We start from the raw sequence: 18,070 nt of genomic DNA, 5'->3' as shown, positions 1-18,070 counted from the left end.
GAGGTGTCTGAGCCCCTCTCACCAGGACACTGAGGTTCCTAAGCCTCAATTATCAGGATCCTGACATGCCCAAGTCTCCATTAATGAGACCCTTGTGTACCTGAGCATCCATCACCATGGCCCTGAAATGCCTGGGGCCTCCATCACTGGGACCTTCTGGAGACCGAGCACCCATCACCAGGACCCTGAGATGCCTGAGCCCAACACCAGCCCCTCTGGGTGCTCCAGCATAGATCCCCAGTGCTGCACTGTCCCATTTGGGTGCAAATCCCACGGCAACCCCTCAGATCCAAAGCATGGAGATGGGAAAAAGCTCACCCTGAAACCCTGCATCCCCAAATCCCTGCAGTAACCCCCTGCTCCCTCCTCAGCCCCATAGCTCCTCAGCCCCATAGCTCCTCAGCCCCATAGCTCCTTAGTCCCATAGCTCCTTAGCCCCATAGCTCCTGAGCCCTATAGCTTTTTAGCCCCATAGCTCCTTAGCCCCATAGCTCCTGAGCCCCATAGCTCCTGAGCCCCATAGCTCCTCAGCCCCATAGCTCCTTAGCCCTGTAGCTCCTGAGCCCCATAGCTCCTTAGCCCCACAGCTTCTGAGCCCTATAGCTTGCCCTGCTGTCAGCTGAGTTCAGTCCAGGCTCAGTAGCGCAGACAGCCAGGAGCTAAACCCCAAACAGCCATTTTCTTCTTCTATTTTTCCTCCTTTTTTATCATTTCACCCCACACAGGGCAGGAATGTCTACAGCCTCCCATCCCCCCACCCCATCCTTGGAATAACCCCCACCCCCCCCCCCCTATTGGTAAAGGGCTGGAGACACCCCCATTGCCCATCGTTGTTTCGGCTTCCTCTAGATGTCACCCTCCGTCCGCCTCTTCCGTCGCTGTGATTTTTATTTTTTTTTTCCCCCTTTCTCCAAGATCCTGCTTTTTTTTTTTTTTTTTTTTTAAATTCCTTTCTGATCTCTTTCCGGCCATGTGTGATTGCAGTTTCCTCTGGGCGTCCATTTCATCAGCCCGAAATTAAGGAGAGAGCGGAGAGACAGAGGGGACAGCAGGCAGCCGCCTCCTTAAACCCCCCCCCTCAACCTCCCCTTCCCCACCCCTCCCCACCACCCCCACCACCACCAACCTCATCCCATCGCACCGACCCCACACCCCCCAGGTTGGGCACCCTGCTGCCCTATTCCGCTTTGCACGGAGGCCGGGGATCGATTTGCTCCGCTTGGCTGCTTTTGGGGTGACTTTGCCTTTTTTTTTGGAGGGGGGAGGGGGGTGGGGTGAATTTGCTTTTTTGGGGGATTTTTTCTTTGTATTTTTTTCACTCAAGGTATCCCCAACCTTAAAGGCTCGCGGTGACCGGATGGTTTTTATCCCTCCAGCTCTAAAGCTTCATCACCCATCTTCCCCCAACACCGCTGGATGCGAACGTCGGAGTCGGATTCTCCCATTGCTCGGAGAAAATCCCTGCAGAGGATTTGGATTCATTGCTCTCCTTTGGATTCCTCCCTTCATGCATGAGACAACCCCGGCTCTGCGGCTCCGGCGGGCGATGGCCGCGCATTGAAGATGTCCGTGTCCAGGCTCAACAGCGTCAATGGCTTCTTGGAGGACGGCAGGATGGAGGCAGGGGACATTGGAAGGATCCTCCGCTGCTTGGAGATGGGCACCGTCCTCACTTTGTTCTACCAGAAGAAATCACAGAGGCCAGAACGAAGGACATTCCAGGTGAAGCTGGAGACACGACAGATTATCTGGAGTCGGACACCCGAGAAGGTGGAGGGAGACAGTGAGTATTGGGGCCACATTGGTGGGTTGTCTGGCTATGCTGGGATGCTCTACAGTGGTGGGATGTTCTACAATGGTGGGATGCTCTGCAATGGTGGGATGTTCTACTATGATGGGATGATTTACAATGCTGGGATGCTCTACAATGGTGGGATGTTCTACAATGGTGGGATATCCTACCACATCGGGATGTCTGGCAATGGTGGGATGTTCTACCAAGGTGGGATGTCCTATCACACTGTGATGCTCAGCTATGGTGGGATGCCTGGCTGTGATGAGATGATGATCTCCTGCAGTGGGATTCCTGGCTGTGGTGGGATAGTCTACCACATTAGGATGCATGACAGTGGTGGGATGGCCTACCACACCGGGGTGATTTGCAGTGGGATGTCTGGCAATGGTGGGATGTTCTACCGAGGTGGGATGTACTACCACACTGAGATGCTCAGCTATGGTGGGATGGCCGTGATAAGATGTTCTATCACACTGGTATAGCTGACAATAGTGGGATGTTTTACTACACCTAATGTCCTGCCACATTAGGATCTTCTACCACACTGGGGTGATCTCCTGCAGTGGGATACCTGGCAATAGTGGGTTGCTTCCATGCACAGGGAGCCACAGGGGATAGAGGACTGGCCAGTGTCCCCAGTGGGTTGTTTTCCCCATGGCCTTTGCAGGGAAAAGCTTGTTCTCTGCTTGAGGAAATAACGCATTTCCTGCTCCTTGTTTTTTATTTTGGAGATTGCACAGGGCCAGATCAGCATCTCAACACTATTTTCCCATCAACTCTGATCTCCTGCCTCAGTTTCCCCAATCCTGGAGCATTTTTACCAATGACCCATCCCCATTCTGTACTCATATGTCCTCCTGCTTGCTGGGATTTTAGGGGAGCTCCAGGATCTCGCTCCCAGCCTCTGGCCAACCTCACGCCTGCCTGGACCATTCCAAATCCTCTTCTCAGCTTGAGAAGGGATTAGCAAGATACCCAACAGTGCTGATGTCTCTATTAGAGGGCAGTACAGGGATCCCAGCTCTGCTGGAGATGCCCCATGCCCTTCAGGTTAATTACATGCTTCATTAAGCTGCTGCTTGGACATGTGTCCATGCAGATAGGGTACCCCAGAACACTACAGTGCCAAGATTAGGAGCTACGATGTCATCCTGTGTTGCCTCCAAAATTTACCTCCAGGTAACCAGGTAGTTTCCAGCCCCTGCCAACCCAAAAACATTTTGGAGGGATGGTTTTACAGTATGGTTTGCTATGATGATGGTTAATTAACACTCACTACATCCCTCTATGTCTCCATCCCTACAATTGGAAATAGGGTGGGGATTAACGCTGCTGGCCTAGGCAAAATTATTTCAGCTTCACAATAACATAGGGTAGTCCCTTGCAGGAGGTCTGGACTGCCCCACATCCCACCCAAAGTAAGGACCAAGGGGACGCCACTTGGTCAGCAGCATTTCCCAGCTCTGCAATTCCCTCTTGGAGCCTTTCTTTGCTTTCCTCTTAATGCACTCAGGAAACTCCCAGCCTCTAAAAGCTTTCAGGCAGAATCCTCCATCCACTCCCAACCACACTGCTCCTATACTTAAATCCTTCTTTGTATCAGTGCTGCTTGCTTTGCATGAGAAGAGAAAAGGGATTTTCGCAGTTGGATCTGGCTCCCAGCATGTTTTAATCACCAGGACCCCGGAGACAATGCAGGGAGGAGTTTGGAGACATACTTCTGCCATGATCTCTGCAAATCCGCTGCAGATGTGGTTTCCAGGAAGCCGCCAGCACTTTGCATTGTGCTGCATGCTCCCTCTCCTGGGTCCAAGCCTGGATCGTGGCTGCGTTGGCAACCATCAGCGGAGCCACAATAGCCACCAGCATCTCTCCCTTCTGCAGTGCACTGCAATGGGTAGGGTTGAGGAAGTGCCTCCTGTTCCTATCCTATAAAACAGCCCCAAATATACTCCTGTTTGCACTCAGGGTCTACAAAACATGGAAAGCAGCCTGCTTTCCTTGTCCAAAATCAAACATACGGGTGCAGACACCAATTGAGCACCTCTTTGCAGCCGAGTGCCCACATCCCTCCCTGATCCGCCCAAGTTGGCTCTCATCCATCCAAAGGAAGGCTGCATAAAGACACCAGTGTTTTCCAGAGCCCTTTCCACCAAGAAAAAAAACATTCCCCACCTCTTTCTCACTGAATCAACCCCATTCCTCGTCATCCCTTATCCCTTATCCATACATTCCACTTTTTCTTTGCTCCATTACCCTGCACCCATCCCCATAGCCATGTAGGAAACGCTGCAGGGGCCAGGCTGGAAATTCTCCGGGAAATGACCCATTTCCTGCAGGACAATGACCCTGTGTGGTGTCCGGCCACCCTTGGCCATACAAAACCCTTTTCCGGTGCTGAAGGCTCTGTTTTGTAGCGTAGCCATTAATACTGTGATATTATTACTCTACTCCTGCTGTCCTCTTTATAAAAACCAGTGGATGGAAATCTCCACTGGTGATGTAGCAGCGAGGAAGACTGCGGTCCGGAAACCCAACCCTCCCACCACCAGTTGGGCTTTATATAGCGAGATAATGAGAGAGCAGCACAGCAGGAAAGAAACGCCCTGCGGTCTGGGCTGCAAATTGCCACCTTTGGACAAACGTGTTCTATTAAAAGATGAGCTCAGCCTGTCCCAAGTTTTTCTCAGAGAGGAGAAGGTGGTTGTAGGGATTGAAAGGCTGAGATGCAGGTACTGAGAGGGATGGGAAATTGTTGGGCAGCATCATGAGGGCACACCTGCCTCATGTTGGGGACAGAGATCCATGAAGGACATGCCAACCCGCTAACAGTGACATGTCACCTTTGAGGGACACATGACCATAATAACCATCACAGCCCAATGGGATGTCCCATTTTGGGGATGAAGCTCCATGGTCTCCATGCAGTCCCACCTCCTGCACCCTCTCCAAGCCCTACAAGTGGCTCTGTGGTGTCAGGGTGACATGGGACAGTCCAGTGTCCTTCTTTTTCTGCAGTTGACATTCGGGAGATCAAGGAGATCCGCCTGGGGAAGAACTCAAGGGACTTTGAGCGTTACCCCGAGGATGCTCGCAAGCTCGACTTCACCATGTGCTTCATCATCCTCTATGGGATGGACTTCAGGCTGCGGACACTCAGCGTGGCTGGTGTGTGAGCTCCCACCTCACCCCTTCTATCCATCCTTAGCATTCCATCTCCTCCATCCTTCACCAACTGTTGTGTTGAGGAATATGATTTAGCTGAGAAGTATCGGTGATGGTTTGACTAGATGATATTGTAGGTCTTTTCCAACCTTGATAATTCTGTGATTCTGTGAACTTCCTCTTTTTCCTCTAGCTTTCTGTGAGGAAGACATCAACCTGTGGATCACAGGTCTCAACTGGTTGGTGGCAGACACCCAGAAAGCCCAGACCCCGCTACAGATTGAGAGGTGAGGGGGAATGGTCAATCCCATTTCATGGTCCTCATTTAGTGGTCTGAAAGGATGAACCATGAGTTTGGTCCCCAAGGCTGAGCACTGTCTGTTTGTCCATCCCTTCCTCCCAGGTGGCTCCGGAAACAGTTTGATGGGATGGATCGGTCGAGGGAAGGCAGGTGAGAACCAGCATGGTCCTACAGGGAATAGGGGTCAGTGGTCTGAGCATGCAACAGCCAAAACCCACCCACCCCTCTTCCAGAGTGTATTACAGAGGGGAAATAGCTGAAATCTTTTGTCTAACCCTGAAAGTCAACTAGCTTTGGTGGCCATTAACTGGGTCACATTCACCCTAGATCTGGTGTCTAAGAGCAATGGTGTGGGACAAGGCAGTAGTGGTTTATCTGGGGTGTTCAGAGGTACCTAAAACCAGAGACTGGAGCACAGTCCATGTAGGTCTATGGGAGCTTGAATATCCCCATTCCAACTGCAACACTGGGAGAGGGTGGCCCATTAGTGCAACCCATACGCATCTTCTTGATACAGTAAAAAAATCCAAACAAAGGAATTTGGACTTAAATGTGGTTGGCGTGAGGGTGGGATGAGGATGGGAGTGGGATGAGGATGGAGGTGGGTTGAGGATGGAGGTGGGAATGGGGATGGAGATGGGGATGGGATGAGGAAGAGGATGGGGTTGGGATGAAGACAGGGATGGGGATGGGATGAGGATGAGAACGAGGACAAGGAGGAGGATGAGAATGAGGATGGTCACTGGACGAGGATGGGGCTACTTATAGTTTCTGGATGGGACACATGCCCAACTACACCCTTTTTCCCTGACCCCCTACTACGCAGTCCTATAATCACACCAGAGCCCTCTAGTGTGTCCAGGGGATCCATGCCATGTAGGGTCTGGTTGCTTCCCTGTCACCATCTTTCTGTCTTGCAGCATTACAGTGAAGGATCTGAAGGCCATGTTGCCCCAGGTGAACTACCGAGTGCCCAACATGAGGTTCCTGCGGGACAAACTCGTGGTAAGTCCCTGGCTTTGTGGGGAATGGGACTTCAACCCCTATCCAATGTCTCTGCACCAGTCCCACTCTCACACCACCCATTTCACAGGAGGTGGAAGCCAGGAATGAGATGACCTTCTCCCACTTTATCCAGTTCTACAAAAACCTGATGTTTGATGCGCAGAAGTCGGTAAGAGCCATGATCTATCCACTCCAGCTCATCACTGCATGTCCCCCAACCAGCTCAGTCCATCCCTCCCTTTGCCTTGCAGGTCATTGAGCAGCTGGAGCTCTCCTTCCCTCTGAGGTGAGTTCCAGGAGCCTCACAGACTCCCATCCAGCAGGGATCTGAGCAGGGATGGAGTGGGGTTACAAATTGGGATGGGAACAGGGATACAAATGGAGATAGAAGTGGAAATGTGAGCAGAAATGTGAGTGCGGATGCAAATTGGGATGGGAGAAGAAATGAGAGCAGGGATGCAACAGGGATGCAAATTAGAATGGGAACACCATTCTAACACCTCTTGCTGATGTGCTCCAGGAACGTGGACCGCCCTGAGTTGTGCCAGGTGTCCCTCTATGACTTCCAGAAGTTCCTTCTGCACGACCAAAAGGTTGGTTGTCCTTTGAGAGCCCTCTTGGTCCCAGCCCTGTTGAATCCCATGGGACAACCCTTCCCAGCTCCTGCAACCCATAAAAGCAGCTGTATTTGCACCCCAGGAACCATGGGCCAGTGATGTGGGCATGGTGCGGGACTACATGTGTTCCTACCTCAAAGATGGCTCCATTGATGCAGCAGAACCCTCCTTCCAACTGGATGAGGTGAGTGAACCCATACAGCATTGACCCCTCCCGTTGATCTCTCCATCCCATTGAACACTGACCTCTCTGCTTCCTCCCACCCCCAGTTCCTCACGTACCTCTTCTCCAAGGAGAACATGGTGATGGATGCCAAGTATGAGCGTGTGGTGCCTGAGGAGATGAACCACCCTTTGTCCCAATACTGGATCTCCTCTTCCCACAACACGTAAGGACAAGGTGGGCTCACCTCAGTGATCCGTATGAGAATCCCTTCACAAGCATCCCCTCTTATATCTCTGCAGGTACCTGACAGGAGACCAGTTCTCCAGTGAGTCCTCCCTGGAGGCATATGCCCGCTGCCTGCGCATGGGCTGCCGCTGCATTGAGTGTGAGTCCACCCCATACTCCATGGCGCACTGCAGTGATGCTGAGCTTCCCCAGCACTTCACGTTGCACAAGATGAACCATCCCCTGTACTCATTCCATGGGAAAGGGGGGAGGGGATTAGAATCATGGAATCATTATGGTTGGAAAAGATCTCCAAGGTCATCAAGTCCAACCATCAATCCATTATACCATGCCAAAATCATAAAGGTTGGAAAAGACCTCCAAGATCTTACAGTCCAATCCCAACCCATCCCCATCATGCACGCTAAACCATGTCCCTCATTGCCATATCTCCACATTTCTTGCACACCTCTGGGAATGGTGACTCCATCACCTCCCTGGGCAGACCGTTCCAACATTTGACCATTCTTCTGGAAGTCTTCCTTAATATCCAATGTTGTTCTGGTGCACAGTTGGTGAGCAGCATGTGTTAATCCAATTGTCTCCTAATTTAGTGGACTGCTGGGATGGTCCAGATGATCTCCCCATCATCTACCATGGTCACACACTCACCTCCAAGATTAAATTCCTGGACGTCTTGCATACCATCAAGGAGCACGCATTTGTCACATCCGAGTAAGTCTTGCCCCACCAAAGCACCCCAATTCTGGGCTGGGCAAGCAACTGCTGCTCAAATTCCCCTTTTCTTCATCTTCATCCCAAGGCACTTTTCTCACCTGCTTCCTCCAGGTTCCCCATCATACTCTCCATTGAAGACCACTGCAGCATTGTCCAGCAGAGGAACATGGCCTCCCACTTCAAGAAGGTCTTTGGGGACATGCTGCTCACCAAGCCAGTTGACATCAACGCTGATGAGCTGCCCTCACCCACCCAACTCAAGAAGAAGATCCTAATCAAGGTGTGGGGCCAGGCACTAACCCAAAGCTCTTTGCAGAAGGGACAAAAACTGCATAGGGCTGGGAGGGAAGATGATTCCTTCAAATTTTGGGATTTAGAAGCAATTCTGTTTCCATGCTCAAGCAGTAGGATGTCAACGTTCTGTGCAAGAAGAGATCTACTGGAAATGGGTGGTGGTGGTGATGGTGGACCTGTGAATTAGGGGTGGGAGCTCAGCATGATGAGCTGCTGAGTTCCCATTCCTGGTCTGTCCTCAGCACAAGAAGCTGGTTGAAGGGAACCTATATGAGGAGGTCTCCACCGCCAGTTATTCAGAGAATGACATCAGCAACTCCATCAAGAATGGCATCCTCTACCTCGAAGACCCTATTGACCATGTAAGAATTTCCATGCAATGATAGCTGGGGGCAGAGCAGAATGTGTCAGATGGGGCTGTCCTGGGAGGGGAGAGACCGAGCTTGGGTTGGGCATGAGGCACCATAGTAATGCCATGGGGGATGCAGGGAAGAAACAGGGGTCTCAAAGTCCCATCCCTCTTTGCCTCCATCCTCCCTGCCCTGGTAATGCTATTTCTCCCTCTCAGACCTGGAGCCCGCATTATTTTGTACTGACAAGCAACAAGATCTACTACTCAGAGGAGACATCACGCTACCAGTTCAATGAAGATGAAGAGGAGGTGGAGCAAAAAGAGGTGTGTGTGGGTTAGGATGTAGCCATGGGCTGGGGGAATTCGGGGACACTGGGAGTCAGCATGAGGAAAGGGAGAAGATCAGCAATAACTGCTTATGGGAGCACTAAGACTGAAGTGTGTCTGGTCTCTGTCTGAACTCATAGGAGTTCAACAACAACGAGCTGCACTTCACGGAGAAGTGGTTCCATGGGAAGCTGGGAGGTGGCCGTGATGGGCGGCAGATCGCTGAGAAGCTGCTGCACGAATACTGCACTGAGACAGGAGGCAAGGATGGCACCTTCCTGGTGCGCGAAAGCGAGACCTTCGTGGGTGACTACACCCTGTCCTTCTGGTAGGAGCCCCAATTCAAACTCCATTGGGGTGTATGGCAGGATCACGTCTTTCCCAAGCTGGTCTAGGCAACACACCAAGCATCTGGTGGCTGCCTCCAGTAAATCCCCAGTTTGGAGGCAGAAATGGTGTTCTGAGGGAAAATGCTATCTTTCTGAGCATTGTGGTACCCTAACCCAGACCATCCTCAAGCATGGCATGGTATGGTCATGGGTCTGGACTGACTCACTCCCACCTTGTTCCTTTATGGCAGGAGATCAAATCGTGTGCAGCACTGCAGGATCCACTCACGACAGGAGGCTGGTTCCACCAAGTTCTACCTGACAGACAACCTGGTCTTCGACAGCCTCTACAGTCTCATCTGCCACTACCGTGAGGTGCCACTCCGCTGCAACGAGTTTGAGATGCGCCTCACTGACCCCGTGCCCCAGCCCAATGCCCATGAGAGCAAAGAGTGAGGGTGAAACCCAGCCCCCTGCTACCTTGGGTCCCCCACCCTCTTCCTTCACTTGTTCCGCTCTTGTGTGCATCATCCTCTTCCATTGTTTGTCCTACTCTTGTGTCCACCATCCTCTTCCATTTCTTGTCTCACTTTTGGGTCCACCATCTTCTTCCATCATTTGTCTCACCCTTAGGTTCACCATCTTCTCCCATTGCTCGGCCCATCCTTGTGTCCACCATCCTCTTCCACAACTCATCCAACCCTTGGGTTGACCATCCTCACCCTTTCCCTTGTTAACTCCAGTGCAGCTGGTGTCAGATTTGGGGTTTGCCAGCCCACTGCTTCCTTGCTGTGCCTATCCAGGTGGTATCATGCCAGCCTGACACGCTTGCAGGCTGAGCACATGCTGATGCGAGTCCCTCGGGATGGAGCCTTCCTGGTGCGAAAACGGAGTGAACCCAATTCCTATGCCATTTCATTCCGGTGAGTGTGGCCAGCCCAGCACTCCCAGGCTGGCCAGGTGTGGCCCTGTGGTTCCACTCTAGAAGTTGGGGACATCACTGTTTGCTCTCTTGGCCTCAGGGCGGAGGGGAAGATCAAGCACTGCCGCATCCAGCAGGAGGGACGACTCTTTATGCTGGGCAGCTCAGCTGAGTTTGAGAGCCTGGTGGACCTTGTCAGCTACTATGAGAAGCATCCGCTGTACCGTAAGATGAAGCTGCGCTACCCCATCAATGAGGAGACCCTGGAGAAGATGGGCACTACTGTGAGTGCTCCCAGTGGTGGGAACAGTTGGAGACAGTGGGGATAAAGTAGTTATGTGCCGTGGGCAATCGAACTCCATCCCAATATTTCTTGTGGTTGGAAGATCTTCTCCAGTCTCCTGCACAGCAAAGGAGATTTGCCCAAAGTCCAACTCAAACCACCACCACCGGCTATGGTTATAACGTTTTTGCTATCCACAAGTCCCCTCCAATTAGCTGTAAAGGGATATTGGCTCCCCATCATACTTCTCTGGCCCACATGTAATAGCCCATTTTCCCCCATGATTCTACATAATCCATGCCCTTAACCAGATGACCTCTTGATGTCTGTCCTTGCAGGAGCTGGATTATGGGGCTCTGTATGAGGTGCGGACACCCCATTTCTATGTGGAGGCCAACAAGATGCCCATGGCCAGGGTAAGAGGCTGAACTGGTTAGATGCAGGGTGATGGGACTTAGTGATTTTCCTTGCTGAGGCTCCTGGATGGTTCCCACCATGGACCATGGAATCTGTTTCTCTGACCCTTAAGCAGTACTGGAGCTTGTGGGAACCTTTTAATTTCCTCATCACTTGAGGACCAGCCTGAGCTCCACAAACAGCATCACCACAGTAGATGTGAGATTGATCTGGAGCAAAGACCCAGCAGACGTTTGCCACAACAGCAAGGAAACATTTGCACTGGGGAGAACCCCCAAAAGATTAAGTTTAGTGTTATTTCACAGATGGCACAGTTTCCATCCTTGGATGCTTTTAGATCCAGGCTGGCCTCAGAGCTGACCCTGGAGGAGGCTCGAGTTCCCTTCCCTGTGGCCCTACAGAATGGCTGTGCTTTAAAAGTCGTTTGCAAGCAAAGCAGCTCTTAGACTAATATCAGACATGGGAAGAACTAACTTGAAGGTTTTTTATTCAGGGAATGTAATAATATCAAAGGAGAATGATAGAATCATTCATCTCTGAGATCATCAAGCCCAACCCCAACTCATCACCACCTTGCTCACTACCCCATTAAAACATGTCTCTAGGTGCCGCATCTCCACGTTTAATGAACACATCCAGTGACATAAAGTGGTTGGGAGCTTTCTTCCACAGCAGGAAACCCAGGATAGGAATATGCTGGTTGTGTGGGACCAAAGGCACCTATAGCCCTCGTGTCCCTTCTAACATGTCTCACTTTCTGTGTGGACATGATTTGGGGGGTGAAGCATCCAGGACATCAGCTGGGCATCCCAGCTTGGTGGTAACACGTGCATCCCTCTCTTTGTTGATTCAGTGCACAGTGAAGGCTCTTTATGACTACAAAGCTCAGCGGGAGGACGAGCTGTCATTCTGCAAGCAAGCCATCATCCACAATGTTGACAAGCAAGATGGTGGCTGGTAAGAGTGGTCTGGTGCCCTGAGCAGCATTGCCATGGACAGGGATCTTCCTGTGGTCTTTTTTAACGACCTCCTTTTCTGTCCCCCCCTTCCTTCTCCGACTGCTCCTTGACATTGCATGCAGCATTAACACCCCGTATACCCCTCCAATTGGTCCTCTTGCCTTGATCCTCTCACCCCTTGCAGGTGGCGGGGGGACTATGGGGGCAAGAAACAGCTGTGGTTCCCAGCCAACTACGTGGAGGAAATCGTCAGCACTCAGGCACAGGAGCAGGATGAGGCTGTGAGTGTGCTGTGTCTGTTATCTCCTTTTGCCCATTCACTAAGACCACCTGAGATGCTCCCAGCACCAAACCAACTCAAACCCTTATCTGGAGGCTCTGGGATGTCCCATGGAATAGAATTTGCCTAAAGCATTTTTCTTTTCTTGGCTTTTGCTTGGAATTGACTGATTCGGAGGGCTGGATGGAGGGTTGGATGGAGGTTGGGCTGCCCTTCACCAGTCCTTCCTTTTTACTCTCTTGCAGTCATCGGAAAACAGCCCCCTCGGGAACTTCTTGAAGGGCTTCATCGATGTGCCATCTTGCCACGTAGGTGAGTGTCACCACTACGTCCCCAACGGGGATGATACGTGCCCCAAGCTAGAGCTCAGCACCATAAGCTGAGGCTCTCCAAACTTGCCATAAACATGGGGAAAATGACTCATTGACAGGTGCTGGCAATTCTGGTATGGCAAAAATGTCCAGATGGGGAGAGGGAAGGGCCTCTTACTTGGCATGATGTGTTGGGGGCAATTTGGGGCTGAATTCATTGACTCCAAGAATCATTAAGGTTGGAAAGACTGATAAGATCATCCAATCCAACCATCAACCCATCCCATGTCACTTAGTGCAACAGAATTTGGGGTCATTTGGCTGATGTTGAAAGCATTTAGAGGGATTCAGCGGTCTGTAAAGGTGAAACTATTAATTGTAGTTAATCGTGGTTGTTGCTTTCACTTCCAGTGTTTTTTGGGGGATTGACCACAGTTTAGCAGGCATTTGGGTTCAACTCTCCCACAGTGTTTTTTGACAATTTGCAATATTTGGGACTCCTCTCAAAGGAGGAGGAACCTGGGGGATGTTGGGGAGGGCAGGTAGGGACCCAGGAGCAGGACCGATGAGGTTTCGTTTGCTCCACAGAGCCATCCATTGGGAATGTCTTCGAGTAAAGCCCCCTCTGATGTCCTTATAGTTATCTCCAAAGACGGGAGGAGCTCCAAACCATTTGTCTTCACCATCCATTCCCAGCAGATGTCCCACGCAGCCCAATCACTGGACGTGGCCGCTGACACACAGGAGGAGCTCAGCGAGTGGGTGGCCAAGATCAGGGAGGCCACGCAGAACGCCGATGCCAGGGTGAGAGGCACTGGGGTACAGCAGGTGGTGGTGGTCATCCTCATCTCCAGGAGATGTAATGGAATGGGTGGTGATTAATGTCTCATTTCATGATGGATTGACACCAGGGGACAGATCGTCCCCAGCATTGGATGGTGATGCTTCATCCCACAGTGGATGGACTGTGGTTGATGCATCATCACCGTCAATGGATTTTGGTGGATGGACAATAGTGGACAGTTGAGCCATTTCAGTGAATGTTGGTTCATGTCCCATCCCACAGTGACTGGACAGTAGTTTACAGAGCATCCCCATCAATGGAAGAGTCTCAGATTCCATTTTCCCTTCTGCAGATGCAAGAGGGGAAGATTATGGAGCGGAGGAAGAAGATCGCTCTGGAGCTCTCCGAGCTGGTTGTGTATTGCCGCCCCGTGCCATTCGATGAAGACAGTAAGAGTTGGAAAAGGGTAGTGATGGGATGAGGAGGGGAAGAAAGGGGTTTGGGGGAACTGGTTGCTTCCACAGAACCCCCGTGTCTTCCACTGATGGCCATCTTGGTGCTTTCAGAGATTGGCACAGACAAAGCATGCTACCGAGATATGTCCTCCTTCCCGGAGACCAAAGCAGAGAAGTATGCCAATCGTAGCAAGGGCAAGAAGTTCTTGCAGTACAATCGACGCCAGCTCAGCCGCATCTACCCCAAAGGGCAGCGCCTGGACTCCTCCAACTACGACCCACTGCCTATGTGGATCTGTGGCAGCCAGCTGGTGGCCCTCAACTTCCAGACACCCGGTAAATCCCGTGCCCAGGGTGACAAAATCCTCACCCCTGGTAGCTTTGCCTATGGCCGGAGGTGGTTTAGATGAGCTCTCCAACCTTTGTCCCTGTCTTGATGGGGATATTCTCATGTAAAGTTGGGTTGGGAGGTTTAGAAGGGTGGTTGTGAGGGCAGAACCTTCTGCTCAGGGCCACTGGAGGGTCCCTGAACCCTGCTTTGTCCCCTGGCCATAGACAAGCCGATGCAGCTGAACCAGGCACTCTTCATGCTCGGCGGTCGCAGTGGCTATGTCCTACAACCCGACATCATGAGGGATGAGACCTTTGACCCCTTCGACAAGAACAGCCTGAAGATTGTGGAGCCCATCACAGTGCAGCTGCAGGCAAGTGGGCAAGGATGGCAAGTCCATTCCAAGGTGGTCATCATTGAGATGAGGGTTCAGTTCTTCCAAACCAATTTTGGGGTCAATTTCTAATGTTTAATACCCATATTTGCTTCTTGGAGTTCATTGCTCTATGATCTGCTAAGTCTGTTGCTCCTTCTTGCATAATCTTTCCAGATTGTGGAAGAACTCCAGAACTTTGAGGGGAAAACCTCACAGTTGCATAAAGTTGACCCAAACTTTGGGTCATTTTGGTGTTCCAGCTGGGTTGTGTTAGTGTGTAGGCAACCAGCTCTTCATTATGGCATGGATGTAGCAAAAGTTTTTCAGATCATTCTGCAGAAACAGCTAAAATGAGTCCAAGGTCACAAATAAGGTCTGATGTGGCTAATTATGGTCATGTAGATTTTGGCAGACTCAAACCAACCAGCCGTAGGTCTGTCCAAGAAAGTCCTTTGTTGACCACAGGGCCAACATGGCTGGACCTCACTCTCCTCCTCCTCTTTCTCTCACAGATTCTTGGTGCTCGGCACCTTCCCAAAAATGGGAGAAGCATCGTGTGCCCTTTTGTGGAGGTGGAGGTGTGTGGCTCCGAGTATGACAACAGCAAGAACAAAACTGATGTTGTTGGTAAGGGTCCTCCCACCTAGTTCCTATGCCAAGAGGACAGGTGGGGTCATTGGGAAACCTTCTGGGATTCCACTTGAAGTCATAGAATTGTAGAATATGATTGAAAATATATCTAAGATCATCTAGTCCAACCATCAACCCATGTTTGTGACTGCTGAAATGTGGGTGATGAGGACTGGTTTCATGGAAGAGCAGGGGGAAAGGCATCTCCCATTAACAGGGGAGCAGTGGTGCTGTGTTGGTGTTGTCCATGTGTCTAACCCTGTTCTGACTTCACCCCACAGCTGACAATGGTTTCAACCCCGTGTGGCTCTTCAAGCAGTTTGTCTTCGACATCAATAACCCTGAGTTTGCCTTCCTCCGCTTTGTGGTATATGAGGAGGACATGTTCAGTGACCCCAATTTCTTGGCCCAAGCCACCTTCCCCATTAAGGGTCTCAAAACAGGTATGCTCCCTCCATCCTCACCATTAATCATAGAATTGTTAAGGTTGGAAAAGGTCTCCAGGATCACCAAGTCCAACCATCAACCTATCCCCACTATGTCCACTCACAGAATCATCAGTTCACTACACCATCATAGAATATCCACTAAAATGTGCCCAAGTACCACACGTACATGTTTCTTTAACACAATCATCATCATCATCATCAGCCACTTGGGGACTCAGCTATGACCATGGTGAGGGACTGGGACCCTGTTGTGCTGAGCTCATGTCTTGGTGTTGTGTCCAGGCTACCGGTCGGTGCCACTGAAGAACAGCTACACAGAGGACCTGGAGCTGGCTGCACTCCTCATCCACATTGAGATCATCAATGCCAAGGTAGGCATCACAGGCAAGTTGGAAACACCCATTCCTCATTTCCCTTGTCAAGCAATCCCCATCCACCCCATGAGCCTCATCCCTTTGTGTCGGAGCAGGAGGAAGACGAGGAGAACCTCTACTCATCCATCCAGCAGCTGCGGGACCGTACCAGTGAACTCTCCAGCCAGGTCTCCAGCTATGAGCGCACCAACAACTGCGACTCACGTTACCAGCAGCGCCTCGATGAGCTGCGAGCAGCCCAAGAGCGGCTGATGGAGCTCACTGAGGTCCGCAACCGCAAGTGAGTTCCCATTTCTCACCATGTAACTCAGCTTTGGGTGGTGTCATTGGAGTGGTGGTTCTATTAGCGCGGTGGGTCCATTGGGATGGTGGGTCTATTGGGATGGTGGAACCACTGGGATGGTGGGTCCATTGGGGTGGTGGGTCTATTGGGATGGTGGGTCCAGTGGGGTTGTGGGTCCACTGGGGTGGCGGGTCCATTGGGGTGGTGGTGTCATTGGAATGGTGGGTCCATTGGGGTGGTGAGTTCATTGGGATGGTGGATGCATTGGGATGGTGGATCCATTGGGGTGGTGAGTTCATTGGGATGGTGGATGCATTGGGATTGTGGGTCCATTGGGGTGGTGGGTCCATTGGGACAGTGGGTCCATTGGGATGGTGGGTCCAGTGGGGTTGTGGGTCCATTGGGATGGTGGGTCCATTGGGATGGTGGATGCATTGGGATGGTGGATCCATTGGGATGGTAGTTTATAGGGATGGTGGATCCACTGGGGTGGCGGGTCCATTGGGGTGGTGGCGTCATTGTAATGGTGGGCCCATTGGAGTGGTGGGACCCTAAAGCCACCTCCCTGCTCCATCCCAGGTTAATGGAGAAAAAGAAGAGGGACCGGCAGATGGTCACCAAGCGCAGCTGAGCTGGACAAGCTCGAGGCGGACCCCCCTGCTGTCCCCCACCACCTCCTTTCCCGCTGTAAAGGGACAGCAGGAGGTGGGGTGGCCAAATCCAGACCCCGCTCCCAATATCAACCTCCAACACTGTCAAAGCCACCAGGTGCTGTAGGATGCCGACACTGCTGTGTCCCCAGGGGTTGGGTGATAGCGGTGTGTGACAAATCTGAGGAAAAATGGGGTTTTGTGTTGGTCTGCCTGTGATGTTTCTCTGTTGGAAGATGCCTTTGGGTCATCCCATGCCCCCCATGTCACCCTGTGGGGTGGCTGCTGCCTGCGTGGCTCCTCTTCATCCCATGTCTCCTTGGTGGGGTGATGACAAAACCATCAACCGATGGGGAAACTGAGGCACGACCCAACAACCAACGGGGAAACTGAGGCACAGAAGAGCTCTCCCAGTCTCTGGTTGGCCCAGGATAGGGCACCTCCCTCCTGGGAACAGATAGGAACCAGGATAAGGACATGGGGGACGTTTGGGGGTGGCAGGGGGGTGTTTCACCCCCATTATAAATACCTGTATTTTCTTCTTTTATCCGGCATGTACATACGGTGTGGGGAGGGCTCTGTGCCAGCACAGTATTAGGGCACAAAGTGACCCCAAAACATCCAGAGATGTCCCCAAGAACAAGAGAACAAAGAGACGCCCAATGTAGGCATTGAGGGGACAGGTTATATCCCAAAACTCACCCAGGGAGATGGAGACAGAGTTAAAGTTCCTTTTTTTGGGGCATTTCCTAAACAAACATAATTCCAATGGGGGATTTCATTGGAGAATAAAAAGAATAAATGCAAAGAATGGGGACGCCCCCACGATGTCCCTTTAGGTCCCAATGTCATGGTGGGGCCCTCCCTTGGTGAGAACAGACATTGGGGTCGGGGTGCCCCTATGGAGGGGGGGGAGGGGGGGTATCTGTGTATTCTTTGTATGAAAATAAATCTATTTAGCCAATATTTATACCTTGCCGCCATCCATCGTCTCCTCCACCGGCGCTGGGGTCACGGCTGATGTCCATTCTAAGGCAGAGGGCAGTGGGGATATAAGGAACACGGCTGTGGGGTTAAGGGAACCAGGGGGGTAAGGTAACCATGGGGATAAAGGAACCATGGGGATAAGGTAACCATGGCAACAGGAATAGGCCTATAGGCCTCACCCACACCGCCATTACACACAAGGGGGCGGGACTAACACCTCCCTCTCCACCTCATTGGACACCTCAACCCCCAGCGCCGCTTTCTA

General features: G+C 51.6%; 1 protein-coding gene and 1 long non-coding RNA gene across 6 annotated transcripts; one reads left to right on the top strand and one right to left on the bottom strand.

The window, feature by feature from the left end:
• The first annotated feature begins 922 nt into the window (after nt 1-922).
• LOC107310620 (1-phosphatidylinositol 4,5-bisphosphate phosphodiesterase gamma-1-like) lies at nt 923-17,784 on the top strand. Of its 5 annotated transcripts, XR_014942356.1 has the most exons (34): nt 985-1,234; nt 1,377-1,783; nt 4,814-4,963; nt 5,154-5,247; nt 5,364-5,411; nt 6,182-6,266; nt 6,355-6,435; nt 6,518-6,552; nt 6,787-6,859; nt 6,966-7,067; nt 7,154-7,272; nt 7,349-7,434; nt 7,889-8,009; nt 8,124-8,292; nt 8,549-8,668; nt 8,875-8,982; nt 9,126-9,313; nt 9,566-9,766; nt 10,118-10,237; nt 10,337-10,520; nt 10,858-10,935; nt 11,790-11,893; nt 12,080-12,176; nt 12,421-12,487; nt 13,075-13,099; nt 13,186-13,290; nt 13,623-13,719; nt 13,837-14,061; nt 14,281-14,429; nt 14,945-15,059; nt 15,344-15,505; nt 15,794-15,882; nt 15,981-16,165; nt 16,748-17,784. XR_014942356.1 is itself a non-coding variant. In XM_085536865.1 (33 exons), the coding sequence occupies exons 2-33, from the start codon at nt 1,564-1,566 to the stop codon at nt 16,797-16,799; spliced, it is 3,888 nt and encodes a 1,295-aa protein (XP_085392991.1). In that variant the 5' UTR covers nt 923-1,159; nt 1,377-1,563; the 3' UTR covers nt 16,800-17,784. The 5 variants fall into 5 exon arrangements, 3 of the variants coding, with proteins under 3 accessions (XP_085392991.1, XP_085392990.1, XP_085392992.1); XM_085536865.1 differs by lacking the exon at nt 13,075-13,099 and having other exon boundaries at nt 923-1,159; nt 13,127-13,290; XM_085536864.1 differs by lacking the exon at nt 13,075-13,099 and having other exon boundaries at nt 956-1,234; nt 13,127-13,290.
• LOC146761653 (uncharacterized) lies at nt 14,504-17,995 on the bottom strand. Its single transcript, XR_014942358.1, has 2 exons — nt 17,792-17,995; nt 14,504-14,765 (listed from the first exon to the last, which is right to left on the bottom strand). It is a non-coding gene; the product is annotated as an uncharacterized LOC146761653 (long non-coding RNA).
• Between the last annotated feature and the right edge of the window lie 75 nt (nt 17,996-18,070).

The sequence above is a fragment of the Coturnix japonica genome, chromosome 2 (assembly GCF_054131305.1).
Source record: "Coturnix japonica strain WE chromosome 2, WE-NBRP24, whole genome shotgun sequence".
NCBI lineage: Eukaryota > Metazoa > Chordata > Aves > Galliformes > Phasianidae > Coturnix > Coturnix japonica.
The sequence above is the reverse complement of the archived record's forward strand: the minus strand, read 5'-3'. Positions and strand labels throughout refer to the sequence as shown.

Bases quoted from the DNA above. Each gene is read 5' to 3' on its own strand.
- LOC107310620 (XM_085536865.1), top strand. From the start codon at position 1,564: ATGTCCGTGTCCAGGCTCAACAGCGTCAATGGCTTCTTGGAGGACGGC. The intron at 11,894-12,079 runs GTAAGAGTGGTC...CACCCCTTGCAG, and splicing joins GACAAGCAAGATGGTGGCTG to GTGGCGGGGGGACTATGGGG. The intron at 14,430-14,944 runs GCAAGTGGGCAA...TTTCTCTCACAG, and splicing joins CCATCACAGTGCAGCTGCAG to ATTCTTGGTGCTCGGCACCT.